We start from the raw sequence: 19004 nt of genomic DNA on the forward strand, positions 1-19004 counted from the left end.
GTAGATTACTCATTAAAAGTAGCCATTTAGTAAAAATAAATTGGATCATTCGCTTCTCACATCGAATAAATTCCAGATGGTCAAGGATGTAAAATTTAAAATGAAGGCATCGAAGGATTATAAGAAAACATGGGGGATGTTTAATACAGACTTTAATATGTAACGAATGATAATTAAATTCAAAGAACAGCATATCCAACTGGAAATACCAAACCTGTAAGATGAGTAAAACATAGCACACCCATGTATAACGTGCAGCTCCAGGGTGGGAGGCGAAGATAAATAAATAAACTTTGCAGTTACTCCAACCTCCTTTATTTTTATATTTAAACAGACTCACAGACCTTTTTAATGGCACTAAAGTCATAAAAGGAAAGAACTATGAGATGGACAGCATTCTTTTAAAATGTGGAAAGAAAATCATATATAAAAGCCAAAGACAAATGTCAAATTGGGAAAAATATTTTCAGCAGGTATAACAAAGAATACTCTTATTCCTTCGATATTTAAAGAGGGTCAACCAATAAAACAAATCATCAATAGCCAATAGAAAGTTGGTCATAATTCTCAGGAAGGAAAATTTAGATGACTTTTAAACGAAACACGTCAGTCTTATTCATAATAATAAAACCAAAATAAAATCAATGTGAGATACTATTTTTAACCTAAAGATTGACAACAATAAAGTTTGATAACACACTGAGTTGGTAAGGATATGTGGAAATGAATACATTTCATACATTTCTGAACAGGGTGAATTGTTACAGCCAGTTGGTACAACCAATGTGTGTAAAGACATATGTGTAGTCATTGCAATATTACTTGTAGTAATAAAAGATTTTACTGTTAATCATGTTTGTAACACTAAAAGCTTTCCATTATTAAGGGACTCAGATAAGCTGCTAGAGCCATAAAAAGAAGTATTACATAGCTAATGAAGTAAATATTGAAGCAAAATTACATATGTATGTACGTAGTATGGAAAGACATCTAAAATAGGTATAGTATTGTTAAGTGGTAAAAAAGCAACGTGCAAACTGATATGCAAACCATATGTGTAAGGAGAAAAGGATATGTATTGCATATATGTTTGTATATGCCTAGTGTATTTCTGAAAGGTTATATATGAACTGGCACCAGTAGCTGTCACTAGGGAAGGGAATGGTTAGGTGGTGGTCGGGGACGAGAGGAGACTTAGTTTAACTGTATACTCCTGTCTCCGGAATTTGTATCACATGCTTCCATGCAGACATTCACGTATTTGTGCATTCATTCATTCATTCATCCATCCAACAAATATTTGTCGAACTATGCTATGTCCCAGGCACTGTGCTAGGTGCTGGAGATACAGCGGTGAATAAGATAACGAATCCCCTGTTCTTATAGAACTTAACATTCTGAGAGTGGGTGCTTATATGATTGTAAGCAAGTAAATATAAATTTGCAGTACATCATATACAGATAAGTACTCTGGCGGAAAGTCATAGTAAGTGAAGAAGTGCTGATGTAGGGTGATCAGGCATCTCTGATACACTGACAGCTGAGCACAGTCTTCAAGGAAGCTGGGGAATAAGGCATGTAGCTATCTGCGGGAAGAAAGTTACTGGCAGAGGAAACTTTTAAGGACAAAGGCCACGAGGTAGAAATTTGCTTGTCATGGTTTGAGGAACCACAAAGAGGCCTGGGTGAATGTAGTGGATTGAAGGGAGAGATTTGACAGTTGATGAGGTCAGAAAGGAGGGGTCAGGTGACACAGGGCTCTGTAAACCATCACACAGACTGAGATGCAAAGCCCACTGGAGAGCTGAAAGAGAATTACTCCACAAAGCAGGATCACTCTGACCGCTGTGAACAGCAGTGCTGTTCAGTAGGATAATGTAAGTCGCATAATTTATAATTTTCTAGTAGCCACATTTAAAAAGGTAGAAAGAAACAGGTAAAATTAATTTGAATGATAGATTTTATTTAATCCAATATCCGAAACATTATCATTGAACATGTAATCAGTATAATCAAATTTTTAGAGAGTTAGGTTTTGATTACTTAGCCTTGAAAATCTGTATTTTACACTTAGAGCACATTTCTGTTTAGATGTTAAATTTTCAACAATTGAGGTGAAATGTAGTACTACCAAAACAATAATGCTGTTTTTAATGGGAAAATATTTTATACTGCTTCAATTTTTAAATTTAAATTCGTTAAAATTAAATACGTTTAGAAATTAGGTCCTCAGTTGTACTAACTACTAAAGTCATGCTTTATAGCCTCTGACCTAGTGACTACTGTATCGGAAGGCTTGGGAGTAGTTTTGTGGGGTGAGGTGGGCCTAATGCAGGACAGGTGGATGAATCAGGAAGATATTGCGATAATTCAGTCTAGAAATGGTGACTTGGATCATAGTGGTAGCAGTGGAGTGGATGAGAAGTGGTTATATTCCAGATAACATTTTATTTTATTTTTTGTAAACATTAAATCATTTTTATTGTGGATATGGATACAGACATATAGCAAAGAACTAAGGAAAAATTTAAAATAAGGACCACCATCATAAATGTAAACCAGCAATGTTCTGACACAGCCACCTCTTGCTACATAGATTGTTTGGGGTTGGTTTTTTGTTTTTGTTTTTACATTGGCCATCTACCTTTTTTTTTTAGTATATACAATTTTTAAAAAAAAATAAATTTATTTATTTATTTTTGACTGTGTTGTGTCTTCGTTTCTGTGCGAGGGCTTTCTCCAGTTGCGGCGAGCGGGGGCTACTCTTCATCGCGGTACGCGGACCTCTCACTGTCGCGGCCTCTCTTGTTGCGGAGCACAAGCTCCAGACGTGCAGGCTCAGTAGTTGTGGCTCACGGGCCTAGTTGCTCCGTGGCATGTGGGATCTTCCCAGACCAGGGCTCGAACCCGTGTCCCCTGCATTGGCAGGCAGCTTCTCAACCACTGCGCCACCAGGGAAGCCCCAATATGCAATTTTTAAAGGTTACTTTCCATGAACAGATACTACAAGACATTAGCTATGTTCCCTGTGTTGTACAATACACCCTTGAGCCTATCTTACACCCAATAATTTGTGCCTCGCACTCCCCCACCCCTATATTGTCCCTCTCCTTCCTCCCCACTGGCAACCACTAGTTTGTTTTCTATTCAGGATACATTTTTAAAGATAGGACCAATAGGATTTATTAATGGATTGTATGTAGGCTATAAGAGAAGGTCAACAGTGATCTCTTTTGGTCTAAACAGTTGAAGAATGGAGTTGACATTTAATGAGATGAAGAGAGAGATGGGAGAAGGAGGTTTCTGGGTGGGATGGGGAACAGTCAGGAATTATATTTTGAGAATGTTAAGTTTGAGATGCCTGTTAAACATCAAAATGGAGATATTTGAAATGACAGTTGGATACATGAATCTGAAGTTTGGGCGAGAGGTTTAATCTGGAGAAATATACATGGGAGCTGTCAGACCACCTAGTGAGGAAGAGTTGACAGAGAATAGTCGGAGGACCGATGTAAGGGGCTCCCGAATGGTTTTAGAGAGGAGGATCCAGCCACCAAGACTGAGAAGGAGAAACCAGTGGGTTTGGAGGAGAACCAAGAGAGAACGGAGGTTTGGATGCCAAGTGGAGAGTGTTTGAAAAGAAGGTGTGTTTTTGTTTATTTTTTTGTTTGTTTTTTTTTTTGCGGTACGCGGGCCTCTCACCGCTGTGGCCTCTCCTGCTGCGGAGCACAGGCTCCGGACACGCAGGCTCAGCGGCCATGGCTCACGGGCCCAGCCGCTCCGCGGCACATGGGATCCTCCTGGACCAGGGCACGAACCCGCGTCCCTCGCATCGGCAGGCGGACTCTCAATGACTGCGCCACCAGAAAATCCCAGAAGGTGTGTTTTTAAAAAGTATCAGATATGGCTGGTAGGTTAAGGTTAAGTTGAAAACTGAGAATTGACCATTGGATTTAGCAATGGAGGTGATCTTGGCAAGAGCTGTTTCAGTGAAGCCGAGGGGCGGGAATGGGAGTGGGTTAAAGAAAACAGAGTGGAGAAGTGGACACAGCAGATGTTGACAGATTTTATGAGTTTTGCTGTAGAGCGCAACAGAAAAGAGTTGGTAGCTGGAGAGCTGTGTATGGTTAATAAAAGTTGTTTTGTGTTTTGTTTTTAAGATGAAAGAAAAAATGCATGTTTATGTGCTGGTAAGAATGACCCAGCAGAAGGGGAAAGATTGTGATGATGCAGGAAGTTTTCAAAAGAGAAGGTAGCTGGAGGGATGTAATTTAGACAAATCCATGAACTACCTGTTTATAAAATAAATTTTAAAAGTAGATAGCAGAAGGTAACAGAAGAGGAAAAGCAAGAGGATTGTATAATCTGTAATTAGCTTCTTACTAATAAATAATGAAATTGCCTAGGTCACTTTTTCCCATTTTTTAAATTAAGGTATATTTTACATGTATATAGTAGAATTAACCCTTTTTAGCCTAGAGTTCTCCGAGTTTGACAAATACATACATACACCACCACAATGTAGGTCATTTTTTTTCAAATAAATTTATTTTATTTATTTATTTTTGGCTGTGTTGGGTCTTTGTTGCTGTGCGCAGGCTTTCTCTAGTTGCAGTGAGTGGGGGCCACTCTTTGTTGTGGTGTGCAGGCTTCTTAATGCAGTGGCTTCTCCTGCCGTGCAGCACAGGCTCTAGGCACGTGGGCCTCAGTAGTTGTGGCACGCGGGCTCAGTAGTTGCGGCACACGGGCTCAGTAGTTGTGGCTCGCGGGCTCTAGAGCGCAGGCTCAGTAGTTGTGGCACACGGGCTTAGCTGCTCTGCAGCATGTGGGATCTTCCCAGATCAGGGCTCGAACCCGTGTCCCCTGCATTGACAGGCGGATTCCTAACCACTGCACCACCAGGGAAGCCCAATGTAGGTCATTTTTAAACTTTTTAAACTTATCTTTAGGGCTGTAAGTTTACCTTGTCCTGTGAAGTTTGGACCCTGTATATATGAGATATACACTACTTCTGATTTGAGGTATTTAGAAACCCATAAAATAAGCATATTCTTCCCTATAATAAGTTACTAATTAGGTTCTTCTGGGAGAATGTGATATAGGCTTGGGTGAAGATCTTCCCCAAAGCTTATTCAGGCCAAAAATAATTTTTCCCCCAGCAGGTCAGTACTGTGAAAAATAATTTATGTTGGCTTCATGTAGACAAACCACAATTATTTGACTGAATTTTTCATTTTAATTGGACATATTGAAGGTGATTAACTATAACTGAAACCCCCCAAAGGATTATGAGTGAAAGAAGTCTTTGGTGTCTGGACAATTCTAATGGAAAACAGAAGGATTCCAGTTACTCAAGAGATCGAAATAAAATTTGAGCCGAAATTTTGTGCCTGCGCAGGGTTTGGCGTAAGTGTTAGCTTTTCTTAGCCCCTTTCCTAGGTGATCGATCTCATTTTAGTTAATTCAGGGAGCTGCCAGCACCAAAATCCAGGCAGGTCTTTAAAGTTTTGTTTTTAATAAATATATCAAGTGTCAGGCATTGGCTTTTGGACAGTGTCAGGACCCTGTTGCCACGGAGCTATGAATTAAGGCCAGGTACTTAAGAAAAATTGTTTAGACTTGGTTTGGTTTACTCCTAATGTGGCTGAAATTTCAGGAGACTGGATGTTTATAACCTATTTAAATGTCCTTTTGAGTCCAAAAAATTATATTTCTGCTGCTGAACCTAGTTGATTCGATGAAAGCAAACTGTGTCTAAATACGTGGCTATTATTTCTGGATATTACAATTACTGAAATCCCAGCAGAGCCCCTTTAACCGCTTCTAAAACAGATTTCATTTTTGCTAATTCTAAAACGCAGGTACTTCATTTATAGATCGTCACCTTGTTTCAGCAGCTGTGGCTGATTCTCTGTCACTGTCTTTTTTTTCCTTCAGAATGGCAATAGCTTTTCCCATTATAAAACAGGTGCATGCATGTTCATAAAACTTTATTAGTAATAAAGTATAAAACAAAGTAAAACACTTCTCCATACTACTCACCCAGAGCTAACCTCTATTATTGTTATCTTGCCAGACTCTTTATGCGTATGTAAACGTATGTGTATATGTAGTTTTTAAGGTAAATGGAATCATACCATTTAATCATCCTGTCTTATAATGGGAACATTCTTCCATGGCAATACATACTTGTAATTTTTTTAGGGACTTTATAATATCCCATCATATGCATGTACCAAAGATGTTTAAACATTTAAATTGTTTCCAGGGTTTTGCTTTTATCCACAGTGCTGCAATCCTAGGACATGTGTAACTCTTCTCATCTGCTCAGATTATTAGGATACACATCCCGCAGAGGAATTGCTGGTCAGAGGGTATACCCATTATTAACTGAGATGTTGTTGCAGAGGCCAGGGATCACCTTGCCACTTAGGCAGCAGAGGGCAGTTGAAAGATTATTTGTTGAGGTAGAAAGAGCCTTTAAAATGTGTATAATTGCTTATAAAGCCCTTACTTAAAAATTTATACTCTAACACACAATCCTCAAACTCCTCTCTAATTACACTGTCGGACTGCCATCCAGAAAGGCTCTCCAATAGTGTTAGCCCCTTGACTGCAGTGGACAGTTCACTTGACCTGAGTATCCGTAGCACTTAGCATTAGTACTTGGCATACAGTAGGTGCCAAGTAAATATTTTTTTTTATCTTTTATTTTTTTATTTTTAAAATTTTTGGCCTCACTGCACGGCATGCGGGATCTTAGTTCCCCGACCAGGGATCGAACCCGTGCCCCCCCTGCAGTGGAAGCAGGGAGTCCTAACCACTGGACCACCAGGGAATTCCCTAAATATTTTTTAAATGCACCCATTTTGCCACATCTTTACCAACTCAGGACGTTATCAGACTTCTTAATCTTTACCAATCTGGTACATTAAAAAGTTTCTTTTTGTGTGTGTGAATTATTTATTTTTAAAATTAAGCATCTATTCCTGTGCAAATTTGTTTACCAAGTCTGAGATTTGTCTTAAGTGTATTGGGTTTTTTGCTGTTTAGAAAATATTTATTTTTAGGTAGTCAAATCTGTCAGTCTGTTTTCACTTAAGATTTCTGAATTCTGTAACATGCCTGGAATGTTTAATTTTTATATTTAAGCATTTGGTCTTTCTGGGATTTATTTTTGTGCAAGATGAGAAATCTAAGGTTTTTTTTTATCCAAATGGACAGTTTCTTGTCTCAACAACATTTCTTAAGTAATCTACCCTTTCTCCATTCATTTGAAAAGCTATTTACCATATATAAAATTTTCATGTATAAATGAAGTAAATTTTGGACTTTTAACTTCTGTTTTGTCAATTTCTTTGTCTGCATCTTAGCCAGTGTCACATGATTTCAGTCCCTTTAGCTATGTAATAATTCTGAAATCTGCGAGGCTACAGTTCCTCTCTTCCCCATTATTCCTTTTTTCAAAATTTTCTTGGCTGTCCTCTGTCTTTACTCTTCCAGAAACACTTCAGAATCAATTTTTTAGGTTTATTAAGTTCCATCTAAATGCTTTGATATTAACTGCCATGACAGATCTGGCTTTAACGAGGTTTTTCTATTTTTTTTAAGATTTAAATTTATTTATTTATTTATTTTTGGTTGCGTTGGGTCTTCGTTGCTGCACGCAGGCTTTCTCTAGTTGTGGCGAGCGGGGGCTACTCTTCGTTGCAGTGCGCAGGCTTGTCATCGTGGTGGCTTCTCTTGTTGCAGAGCACGGGCAATACTCGTGCTCAGCAGTTGCAGCACGCGGGCTCTAGAGCACACAGGCTTCAGTAGTTGTGGTGCACGGGCTGAGTTGCTCTGTGGCATGTGGGATCTTCCTGGACCAGGGCTTGAACCCGTGTCCCCTGCATTGGCAGGCGGATTCTTAACTACTGCACCACCAGGGAAGCCCTTTGTTTTTTTTAATTTAATTTTTTAAAAATTAATTAATTTATTTACTGATTGATTTATGGCTGCGTTGGGTCTTCGTTGCTATGCGCAGGCTTTCTCTAGTTGTGGCGAGCAGGGGCTACTCTTCGGTTGCAGTGCGCGGGCTTCTCATTGCGGTGGCTTCTCTTGTTGCGAAGAGTGGCCTCTAGAGTGCAGACTCAGTAGCTGTGGCACACGGACTTGGTCGCTCTGCGGCGTTTGGGATCTCCCCAGACCAGGGCTCGAACCCGTGTCCCCTGCATTGGCAGGCGGATTCTTAACCCCTGTTCCACCGAGGGAAGTCCCTCTTGTTTCTGTTTTTGACCTAAGTTTTATATTCTTAGTTTGTCTTTACTGTTAAGTTTCAATTTAGGGTTATCCCCTAACCTTAATTATCTTTTTTTTTTTTTTGTATGTTTCTTGCTTCACTGTTTTTTGTAAGTTTTTGGCTTTTGTTTCTAATATGGTGTATCACAGATGATCTCATCTTAAACATTCAGCAGCCTTAAGGTCATTTTAAAAAACTATCTGAGGGCTTCCCTGGTGGCGCAGTGGTTGAGAGTCCGCCTGCCGATGCAGGGGATGCGGGTTCGTGCCCCGGTCTGGGAAGATCCCACATGCCGCGGAGCGGCTGGGCCCGTGAGCCATGGCCGCTGAGCCTGCACGTCCGGAGCCTGTGCTCCGCAACAGGAGAGGCCCGCGTACCGCAAAAAAAAAAAAAACACATCTGAGAGCCAGACTTTATCATGGCTGGGTTCTTCCTCACATGGATCGGTGGTGTTTCCCCTCCTGTCTAGGACTGAGTTTATGGCACATATCTATCAATTACAGACCTGTTCCTCCCTCTGGAATTATAAATTAGTATTCTCCAGTTAAGTGAATTCTTAAACAGGTGAATAACCGTATTTGGGTTATAAATATCAAACCGTATTTGATAACGTAGAGGCATGTTGTATAAAAGATCAGTTGCACAGTTACAGAGAAAGGAAACTATTTGCTAATACCAGTTGGTCAGTCATGTTTAAAAACAATAAACAAAGAACCTGGTGTTTAAATTTATTTCACCTGTTAAAAAGTAACAAAAGATACAATTTAGGCTACATTACAGGAAGCATGGCATCCAGATTAGGAAAGGTAATAGCTCCAATCTGTGCAAATCCAACAGTTTTTATTGTTTCCTGTACCTCTTTGGGGCCAGGGACTAAACCAGGTGCTAGGATACAAAGCTGACAACATAGCCTACTTATAGTAGAATTACAAGTAGATAATAATAGGTTTTATGAAAAGCCAGAAGAAGGGCATCCAAGACCTAGACCCTAGAGGCTGGAGACGCCTAATAAGGGGGAGGTGACACAGACAGCAGAAGCTTCGGAGGTGGAGCTATGGCCCTTTACTGCCTGTGGGACCTTGTACAGACTGTTTAACCTCACTCCGTGTTAATTTCATGTGTAAAATGGAGTCATCAATAATATATGTCTCACTGTTCTCCTAAGCATTAATGAGATGATGTATATATGGGAAGCCTCTAGAGCAGACCCTGGAACTTGGTGATTTCTCAGAAAATGGTAAGGAGTACCATTTTGAAGTGCTGGAAGGTAGGCCTTGTCCCAGTAGAGAGAGACTTCCCAGCAGAAGGAAGAGTGTGCATCAAAGCTGGAGTGGTTGACCTGGGGCCTTCCTGGAACTGCAAAGTATTTAATCTGATGGGAGCCTAGGGTGCATGTGGACAGAGTAGCTGAAGATGAAACTGGGAAGGGAGGCGGGGTGAGATCTCCAAACGGGAGCTTGTGTGTCATGTGAGGAGTCTGAGAGGCATTTAGGAAGTGTCATGGAATCTCTGAAGGCCTTAAATAGGGGAGTGTCCAGCACAGTTTCATCCGTGGAAAGACTGGTTTGTCACAGATGTGCAGAGGGGTAGGAAAGCTGTTTGGATACCCAGTCGGGGAAGTGGGGCTCAGCTCTGGCTGCACCTTGGAACTATCTGGAGAACTTTAACAGTCTGGTGCCCAGGTTGACTCCAGTTCAATTATATCAGAAGCTCTGGGGGTAAGACCCAGGCACTGGCATTTTTTATGGCTTCCTAGATAATTCCATTGCACAGCCAGGGTTGTGAACCTCTGGATTAGAGAGTAACTGTTTTCAAACCGGATTTGATAAAGTTCCAAATTAAACAAGCACCAGCAATATAAAGGAACCAGGGTAAGAAGGTAACAAGTAGGATGTGGTAGTTGGTTGAATAAGGAGGGGTTGATGGTTTCTAGTTCGGGTCACTGGGTGCATGATGATCTATACCAAGAAGGAGAAGCAGATTTGGGTTACTGGGCCTTGCTGAGTGGGCATGAGAAAGATAAAGAATTTGATTTTGAAGTGTAGAATTTGAGGGGAAATAATACAAGGCAGAGGGGCAGAGAGAGAAGCTGAGGGAAGGAACCGGTAGTATAGTTGAAAACTCAGAAGACAGAGTAAATAATTGATGCGTGAGTTCCCTGAGAAGACAGGAAGTGCAGAGCAGACATGAAAGAAGTAATTTATATGAGAATCTTCCACTCAGAGAGAAATAAAAATATGTGAGGGTGCTGGTAAGTTCCCAGGTTGAGGAAGAAGAGCCTGGTGGCCTGAGTTCCTTACTGCAGGAGACCTACTGAGAGTTAGGAGATAAGAGAAGGGCATTCAAGAGTTGGGCAAGCTTTGGGGGAGCTCAGGAAGGGGGAGGGAGAGTGAGAAGGAGGTGCCTTTCTGGTCCTGCTCTTAAATGTTGTTTTTTCCCCAGAGTTTCAATATTGACCCTCTTTCACGCACTTCCTGTGTGATCTCCTTTGTTATATTGGATTACACTCTTATCTTCTAAGAGGAACATTGGTAAACTGAAGTTTGTCCAGAGAAGTTAAGTAGTTGACATGGTAGTTCAGAAAATTATTGGTTGGCTTTTCATTTGGGGGGAAGGCATTTTGCTACCTTAATTTGGAATTTAAATTGTTGAAATCACTTGAAAACACTATACAGATCTCATAGTTTCCACCATCAGAAACTAGGTGGCATCATTTATTTCTCCACTGTGATAAAAATCTCAGAACACTGCCAGCTGAACATTTTGAAAACATGTTAGCTTTTAGTATAAAATGTTATACTGTAAAGAAATTCTAAAGATACTTATTTTATTTCATGTTATACTTCATGCATTTATTTTTGTTCTGTGATTTCTAATAAAGATCTAACTGGAATTCTCAACTCTGATATAAACTATGATGTGCATTATGAACTCTCAAAATGTTTTTTCCTCTAGAAAACCAACTTAATGTCCAGTAGTTGTCAGATAAACCAACTTTCCTCTAAAAAGCCAACTTTTCCTCTAAAAAACCAATGTCCGGTAGTTGTCAGACAGACTGAACTATTTATTTTACCGGTGTGCTGTTCTGCAGAATTAATTGTTCTCACTACAACAAAGCAATAGTTGGTTGGCTTTTCAGTATGGCTCTTTGGTCTTAACTTCCTTATTAAGATAATTATAGATTACTTAAGCACAGCTGGTTAGGACCATGGATGCATAGATAGGTAGAAGGTGGCCTTGATATTGCAGAACATTAACCGAGTGTTTTGATATAATTTCAGGTAACGTTTCATTTGTTGCATTTCCAGTTTCCAGCACCAACTCACCAACAAAGATTTTACCAAAAACCTTAGGACCAATAAATGTGAATGTTGGACCCCAAATGGTAAGAAAATCATCATATCTTAGGACTTGAAACTTTGCTTAGGCAAGACTTATTTAAAGGAGAGTTGTACCAAAGATGCTTGATCAGATATTCCAGTTAATTTCTTATCTCAGTCACTTATTTTTTAAAGTTTTGTTTTTACCTGAATGTAACTGATTAGTCTTACGAAAAAGAAAGTCGTTATACTCTTCAATGTTCAATTTTCACGTACTTGAATCTGTGGATTCTGAATGTGTTAATATTAAGGTTTTTGCTCCCTATATGAGACTTCTCTTGTTTTCAGTTGTTCGATTAAATTGATTTGAAATCTGTTATGTTTTATGTTCTCCTTTTTCTTGTAAAATAGCCTTTACTGCACTAAACCGTGTAATCTCATATAAATTGAATATCATATAAATTGAGTATGACCCAACAGTTAATCTATATTTGGAGCTACTAATTTGAAACTCTTTGATGAAAGGACATTTAGGAAGAAACAACTCACCAGTTCATTTTAATCTTTAGCAGTAGAAATAATGAATTAAAATGGAAAGTATTTAACTGTTTCTCTGAAGGTATTCCATTAATTATGCTAGAGCTTAAAGTATATAGCACTTTTAAGAAAGCTTTATTTATAAACAGAGTTGCATGCAGCTAATCTAAAAACTATACCTAATTTAAATGGCCTCACCCACCATTAGCAAAAGTATGTAAACATTTGAACAGTAACTCTTCATTGTCAGTGTTTACATCTTCTTATCTATAAAGCAATAAGCATAAATTTTGTTTGTAATGTACGGTACTGTGGACTATGTTAAATGCACAATTATTTAGACAGAAATCTCTTTTAACATTCTGAATGGCTTCAGAAAGTCTTTGAGATCTTAAGCCATTCTAGACACAACATTTTTCTTGATCCCTTGAGGACTGTTAATCATCTGCAGAATCCGAGCTAAAGATGTTGCACAATACTGTAACTATGAGAAGAATGTAATCTAGCTCCAAGCCTCTTAGAAACTTAAGCTCAGGTGAATATCTGCATTTCAAGGTAGTTCAGGGTATATTTTCAAACGTTTGCTAAGCATTTGCCCCTCACCAGCCACTACAGGAGGTGCAAATGAGATTATACACCTGACTTGAAAGTCGGTATTTTGAGATGTGATTATATAAACATCAAAATTAAACAAACAGATGTGAACTTTCTTGACTTTGACTCTTACAGCACTCTTCTATTTTGAAAGACTGTTTCCTCTTGGTATTTCAGTGATGCTGCTATGGCTCAAATTTGAATTCCTCTTTTAGAAACATAATTGTTCTTCCCATTGTCAGTTTAAACTAATGTACATGTAAGCCTTTACACACTTCAGTTCTGACAGTGATAAGTAGTCCTGTATAGGACGTACCCAATTACTGCAAACCTCAGAATCAGCAAAGCAAAGGTCAGACAGAGAGAAGATTTCGGCCTCTCCTTTGAAACAGGCCAGCCCAAGACCTTCATTTGTCTTCCGAATTCTGAGGTGCTTTTTGTAGTTTTTAGTCCCTAGGCAGGAATCAGAGTTTTCTTTTTGATTTCCTAATATATCGTGGAACCCCAGCGAGAGCCACTCTCTCCTCTTGCTTGTCTCTTTTGAATGTTGTTCCCTCACATTCAATCTCTCATCCATGATTTTAAAAAATTTTTTGTTAGAAAATTCTTAAATGAAACCTCACCTGTTTCCTTCTTACAGTTGTCTTTCTCTACTTGCCCTTTAAATTTTACATGTCCCTTTGGAAGCCAAATCTTCATGGTAGATAGAAATTTCAAAAGGCCTCAAGAAAAAGTTGTTTTCTGTGTTTCTAGAAGCTAGTTTAGCAGTAACTGTTTCACTTTGGGATACGTGCTCTTTTCTTAAAGGTATCTGGTTTTATGGGAGTGGAGAATGGGTACATGTATATGCATGGCTGAGTCCCTTTGCTGTGCACCTGAAACTATCACAACATTGTTAATCAGCTTTATTCCAATACAAAATAAAAAGTTTAAAAAGAAAAAAAAAGGTATCTGGTTTTTTATATAAGATAATCTCATGATTATTTTAACATGGTTAAAAATTGCTTGTTTCTTACAGTGAAAATGAAAATTTTGTCAAATAATGAAATCCTTTAATATAACACTTTATAGTTATATAGAGTCTTTCTTTTCAGAGTATAGATTCTCTCTTGGCTTTTCTTACTGTAGATGGCAGTAGTACATAAGAAAATCTTCAGAATGAGGTTCAGTTGCTATTTGATTTATGGCTAACTGTAATCTATTGTCAAAGAAACCACATGATTACATTTAAGTTAAGGATGTCTGGTTTTTTTGTGGGGAGGTGAGGAAGACTTAAATTTAAAATAAATGTTCATTTTCCTTATCAGATTAACTGAATACTATTTTAGTTTGGGATTTCAAAATTAAGGTTCGGTTTTATAGCGCATATGTGACTTATCACCTATGTGAACTAATTTTCCTGTGTTCGTTGACTTCCCTTTGATTTTGTTTCTTAAGGCTCAGTCACTGTCACTGTCCTAGTTTAAGAACTCATTGCGTCTCATAAGGATTTCTAACATGTGGTTCCAATTCAAGTCGAGCATCCCACCAGTTCGTTCGTTCATGAAACGTTTGTTAAGGACTTCCCAGGCCCTGTGCTAAGAGAAAGGAACAGAGTATTGCTCATCCCTCTCAGATCAGGAAAGAATAGCAGCTGACAATCTGACATTAAGGAAGAAAAATAGAGTAGAACATAACAATTTATTTCCAAAGTCATTCTCAATAAAGCTAACCAGCTTTTCTCTATGTCCTATTTCCCTTCCTCCTTTCTTCGTCTTCTTTTTTTCTTTTTTTCCTACAAAGCCCTTTAAATCAGGTAAAACCAAGCCTGTAGGGTCCTAATAACAGTTGAATAAAAAACTCCTTAGTAATAATACTGCATAAGTAATGCAGTCTGTTTCATGGGTAAATCAGAATGCTTAGATAAGTTGCTTTCTGGAGACTCCTGTTCTAGGAATAGAGTAGACCAGAGACTGATCAAACGCTCAAAATTTCCCTCTCAAGCTCTCACACTCAGGGTCAGCATGAAAGAGAACATCTGAGTGTGTGGTGCTGTGATTGGTGAGAACTATGCCCTTTTCTTACAGGATTTTATATAATCCTTTCTAGCATATCAATGAACAAAGAAGCTACTCTTTTCCATCATTTTAAAAGCTGGGTCTTCTGTCTCAGTTCAATAAATATTTATTGATTCTTTCCTATGAGAGTCCCCTAGCACTATGGTAGGCCCCGCAGACACTCTCTACCTTTAAAGATCGTGCATTGAAATGGAAGTGAGGAGGTGGTGTGGAATATGTGCAGGGCTAGGAGGTACAAACACCTTGTCTAGTGTTCATATTTTCTCATGAGGCAGACTTCTGAATGCCCTCTTTAATAATCCTTGGTATATTAGGAGAATCAGAATTCTCCAGACATCTGTCAGTATTTGTTGTGTTTTGTTTTTTTTGAACTATAGAATTAACATATTAAAAGCATTTCCTAAGCATTTGTATGTAGTAACATCTCCCTAGCCCCATTAATACCCCCATTCCCTGGAGCATGCCTTTATTCTATTATTTATTTATTTATTTACTTATTTATTTATGAAAATACTTAAAGATATTACTAGGGTGCCAAATTATTTTCACCAATGAAAACTATAAGACCTGGAAAGCAGTTTGGCAACACAGATCAAGAAACGTTTTTTACAAGTCCATATCTTTGGACTTCCCTGGTGGTGCAGTGGTCAAGAATCTGCCTGCCAATGCAGGGGACACAGGTTCCATCCCTGGTCCGGGACGATCCCACATGCCATGGAGCAGCTAAGCCCATGCACCATAACTACTGAGCCTGCGCTCCAGAGCCCGCGCACCACAACTACTGAAGCCCGTGTGCCTAGAGCCCGTGTTCCACAACAAGAGAAGCCTGTGCACAACAAGGAAGAGTAGCCCCCACTCACCGCGACTAGAGAAAGCCCATGCGCAGCAATGAAGACCCAACGCAGCCAAAAATAAATTAATTTTTTAAAAAAGAGCAAATTAAACCCCAAATAAACAAATAATAAAAAGTGAAAATCAATAAAATAGAAAACAAAAAATATATAAAAACAATAAAATAAATATTTATTTTTGGCTGTGTTGGGTCTTCATTGCTATGCACGGGCTTTCTCTACTTGCGGCAAGCTGGGGCTACTCTCCGTTGCAGTGTGCGTGCTTCTCATTGCCGTGGCTTCTCTTGTTGCAGAGCACGGGCTCTAGAGCGCAGGGTCAGTAGCTGTGGCACACGGGCTTAGTTGCTCCGTGGTGTGTGGGATCTTCCTGGACTAGGGCTCGAACCCATGTCCCCTGCATTGGCAGGCAGATTCTTAACCACTGCGCCACCAGGGAAATCCCCAAAATAAAAAAATTTTTTTGAAAAAGTCCATATCCTTAGTTCCATTAATTCCCTTTCTGGAGTCTATCCATAGGAAATAGAAATTAAAGCCAATATCATTTTACAGAAATGTTTATCACAGCATTATTTATAATATTTAATATTTGAATATTCATAAAAATCTAATAATAGGGGATAATTAATCCACATGACAGAGTGTTTTATGGTCTTTAAAATGTCTTCGAAGAATATTTAATGACATGAGGAAATGCTCTTGAAAAAAACAGGTAAAATTATATCTGTATAAGAATCCAAATTGTATTATGTCTTTGTATATGTTGTGGACTGTGAAGAATTAATTTGCTGTTACCCCAGTTCTAGTAAATAGAGTTCAACTGAAATTAGTTTCCATAATTTCAAAGAAAGCTTTTCATTTTTCTGATTTTTAAAATGTTGTCAGTTGCCAACTTAATCCCTCCCAATTGCTGTTCACTTGCTGAAATCTACATTGTGACTTCATATCAGTATTCAGGATACTTGTGCTTTAAGATCTTAGAATATAAATGTATCAGAGGTATTGCTTATATTTAGATGATTGATATTAAGTACATTTTAGACAGTAAGGTTTACTCCTTGTGTATAGGTTAGCATTCAGCATTATTTTCTGCCTGTAGGTTTTCCTTAATAACTAAGAATATTTTTTTCTTTGTCCTGACTTTACAGATTATAAGTACACCACAGAGACTAACCAGTTCAGGAAGTGTTCTGATTGGGAGTCCATATACCCCTGCACCAGCAATGGTTACTCAGACACACATAGCAGAAGCTACTGGCTGGGTCCCTGGGTAAGAGTGGTACTGCAAATTACCATTCTTAAAAACTTTTTTTTTTAAGTTCTGATCTTTTTTTCTCACTATCTTGTCTTCTGTTCTTGTTTTATGTTCTTAAAAACTAATATGTTTCCTTTAAGATCACCTATTTTATTTCACTTTATATCCTAGATATAAATCAGCTCTGGAGCAACCATTTTAAATTTTATTTTATTTTATTAATTAATTAATTAGGCTGCACCACCACAGCATGCAGGATCTTACTTCCCCAACCAGGGATTGAACTTGTGCCCCCTGCAGTGGAAGCATGGAGACCTAACCACTGGACCACCAGGGAAATCCCTGGAGCAACCATTTTTAAACAGAAAAATAGAACAATAACTTGTAACTGAATCTTCTTTCTTCAACTCTGAAAGAAGACTACTTTTTATGATTGTGACATTTAGCCACTTTGGAGATGTAAAAACTGCATTTTATATTGTTTTAACAAACATTAGAAAGGAGTTTTATATATACATGTGTGTGTACTCAGAATTTCCCCTTAAAACCAGCATGTTTATTTCCTTTAAAACCAGAAAAGGAACTAGGAAAAAGAGCCCAAATATATTAAAACTTTCATTGAGTTTTATCTTCGTTCCTTTAAACACTGGGCAATTAAATCAGTATCCCTTCTTTGTTACTCATTTGCCACTTTTAGTATCAAATCTCTATGTTTCTTTACCTGTAAAATACCTTTATTCAACCTTTCTCCACTCCTTATCATTTCACCATCTCATCCTTCCATAAAAGAAAAGAAGTAGTAAAATAAATGATTCCGTTTTAGTTTGTCACTTTAGAAGTTATTTCCAAGGTGGCATGCCACACTGGTGGTTCTATCATTGACTTACAGTTGTGAGTTCTAGCAAACAGTAAATCTTGGTTGAGTAAGAATCTCCTTGCTTCAAGGATATTAAAGAAATGAACGAAATAACAATCCTGGCAGAGTGCTGTAAGCCATACACACAGACAGAGACAGAAGAGTTTCATGTGTATACATAATGTCTTTTCCATTATCGAATAAGATGAAGTGACAGAGTCACCTGTAATTCCTTTGCCTTTATTCAGTCGTTAACAACATTTCTCATGTAGATCTAAGATCTAAAAATCTTGGATTTTTTCATAGCCTTGAGAGAGAATTTAATGAAAGCCAAGCCTGTGCCAGTAGCGTTGGCCGACTTTGGAGGTGACCAGAGTTTGGCTCTTTTCAGCACCAGGTGTGCTGTATGCTGGGGGCAGTCTGATTATCTAATGTTTTTATAGTCATTTCTCCCAGAGCAAATAAAACTTTTCTATGCCTTCTCCTCTATAAACCTGCAGTATTTTCCTCCCTAAAGATTCATTGAGTTCATTTCAAACTGTGGCTATCATGTTGCGATGTCTTTGTCCAGTGATAAAATTTAAGTTTTTATTTCATGTACGTATCTTTTATATTTGTTACTTTTGTGTTTGGATATTTTCAATGTGGAATTAGACAGGTTACAATAAATTATTCATGAAATAAAGTTCTTTATGCATGTTCTTTTTATGGTATCTTTTTTTCTTTTCAGTGATAGAAAACGGGCTAGAGAATTTATAGACTCTGATTTTTCAGAAAGGTGAGTATAAGTTTAACTATTTTGTTTAGGAGGTGCTACTGCATAGAGAGGGGTTTGGTGCCCAGACTCTAATGAGATGTTTTTCTTCGTATAACTTTAACTTTGTTGAGTTTCTACCGTTATTTCATTCCACATGGAGTATTCTGCTTCATTCGTCATTACATAAATTTATTGTATTTGTGTGGTTTCAAAAGATACTATTCTGTGAGTAGACTGTCTGTTGGCAGTATGCCATTTAGCCCCCTCCCTCCTTTTGGGAGTTGAAGTGTTTTGCCAAAGTGAGTACTCCCTATTACCCCCAAATACACAAACATTTTAAAAACAAGTTTCGTTGAACACATTTAAAGGTCATAGTAAATTCTCACTTCGTTTTTTTCCTTCCAGCCTTATTGAGATATAATTGACACACAGCACTGTGTAAGTTTAAGGTATACAGCATGATTTACATACATCATGAAGCGACTATCACAGTAAGTTT

The 19004-nt window shown here is 38.3% G+C and overlaps 1 protein-coding gene across 7 annotated transcripts in view; it reads left to right on the forward strand.

Annotated features, from left to right (window-relative positions):
- TFDP2 (transcription factor Dp-2) overlaps positions 1-19004 on the forward strand; it is a 171462-nt gene that overhangs the window by 103896 nt on the left and 48562 nt on the right. For 4 of the 7 annotated variants that reach the window (XM_082654247.1, XM_082654248.1, XM_082654251.1 and 1 more), the window contains 3 exons: positions 11563-11666; positions 16786-16907; positions 18479-18526. In XM_082654247.1, the coding sequence (XP_082510373.1) occupies positions 11563-11666; positions 16786-16907; positions 18479-18526 (274 nt within the window). The remainder of the gene's footprint in view (positions 1-11562; positions 11667-16785; positions 16908-18478; positions 18527-19004) is intronic. The other 3 variants (XM_082654249.1, XM_082654252.1, XM_082654253.1) reach the window with 1 other exon arrangement.

Source organism: Grampus griseus, assembly GCF_964374135.1.
Source record: "Grampus griseus genome assembly, chromosome: 5".
NCBI classification, from domain to species: Eukaryota; Metazoa; Chordata; class Mammalia; order Artiodactyla; family Delphinidae; genus Grampus; species Grampus griseus.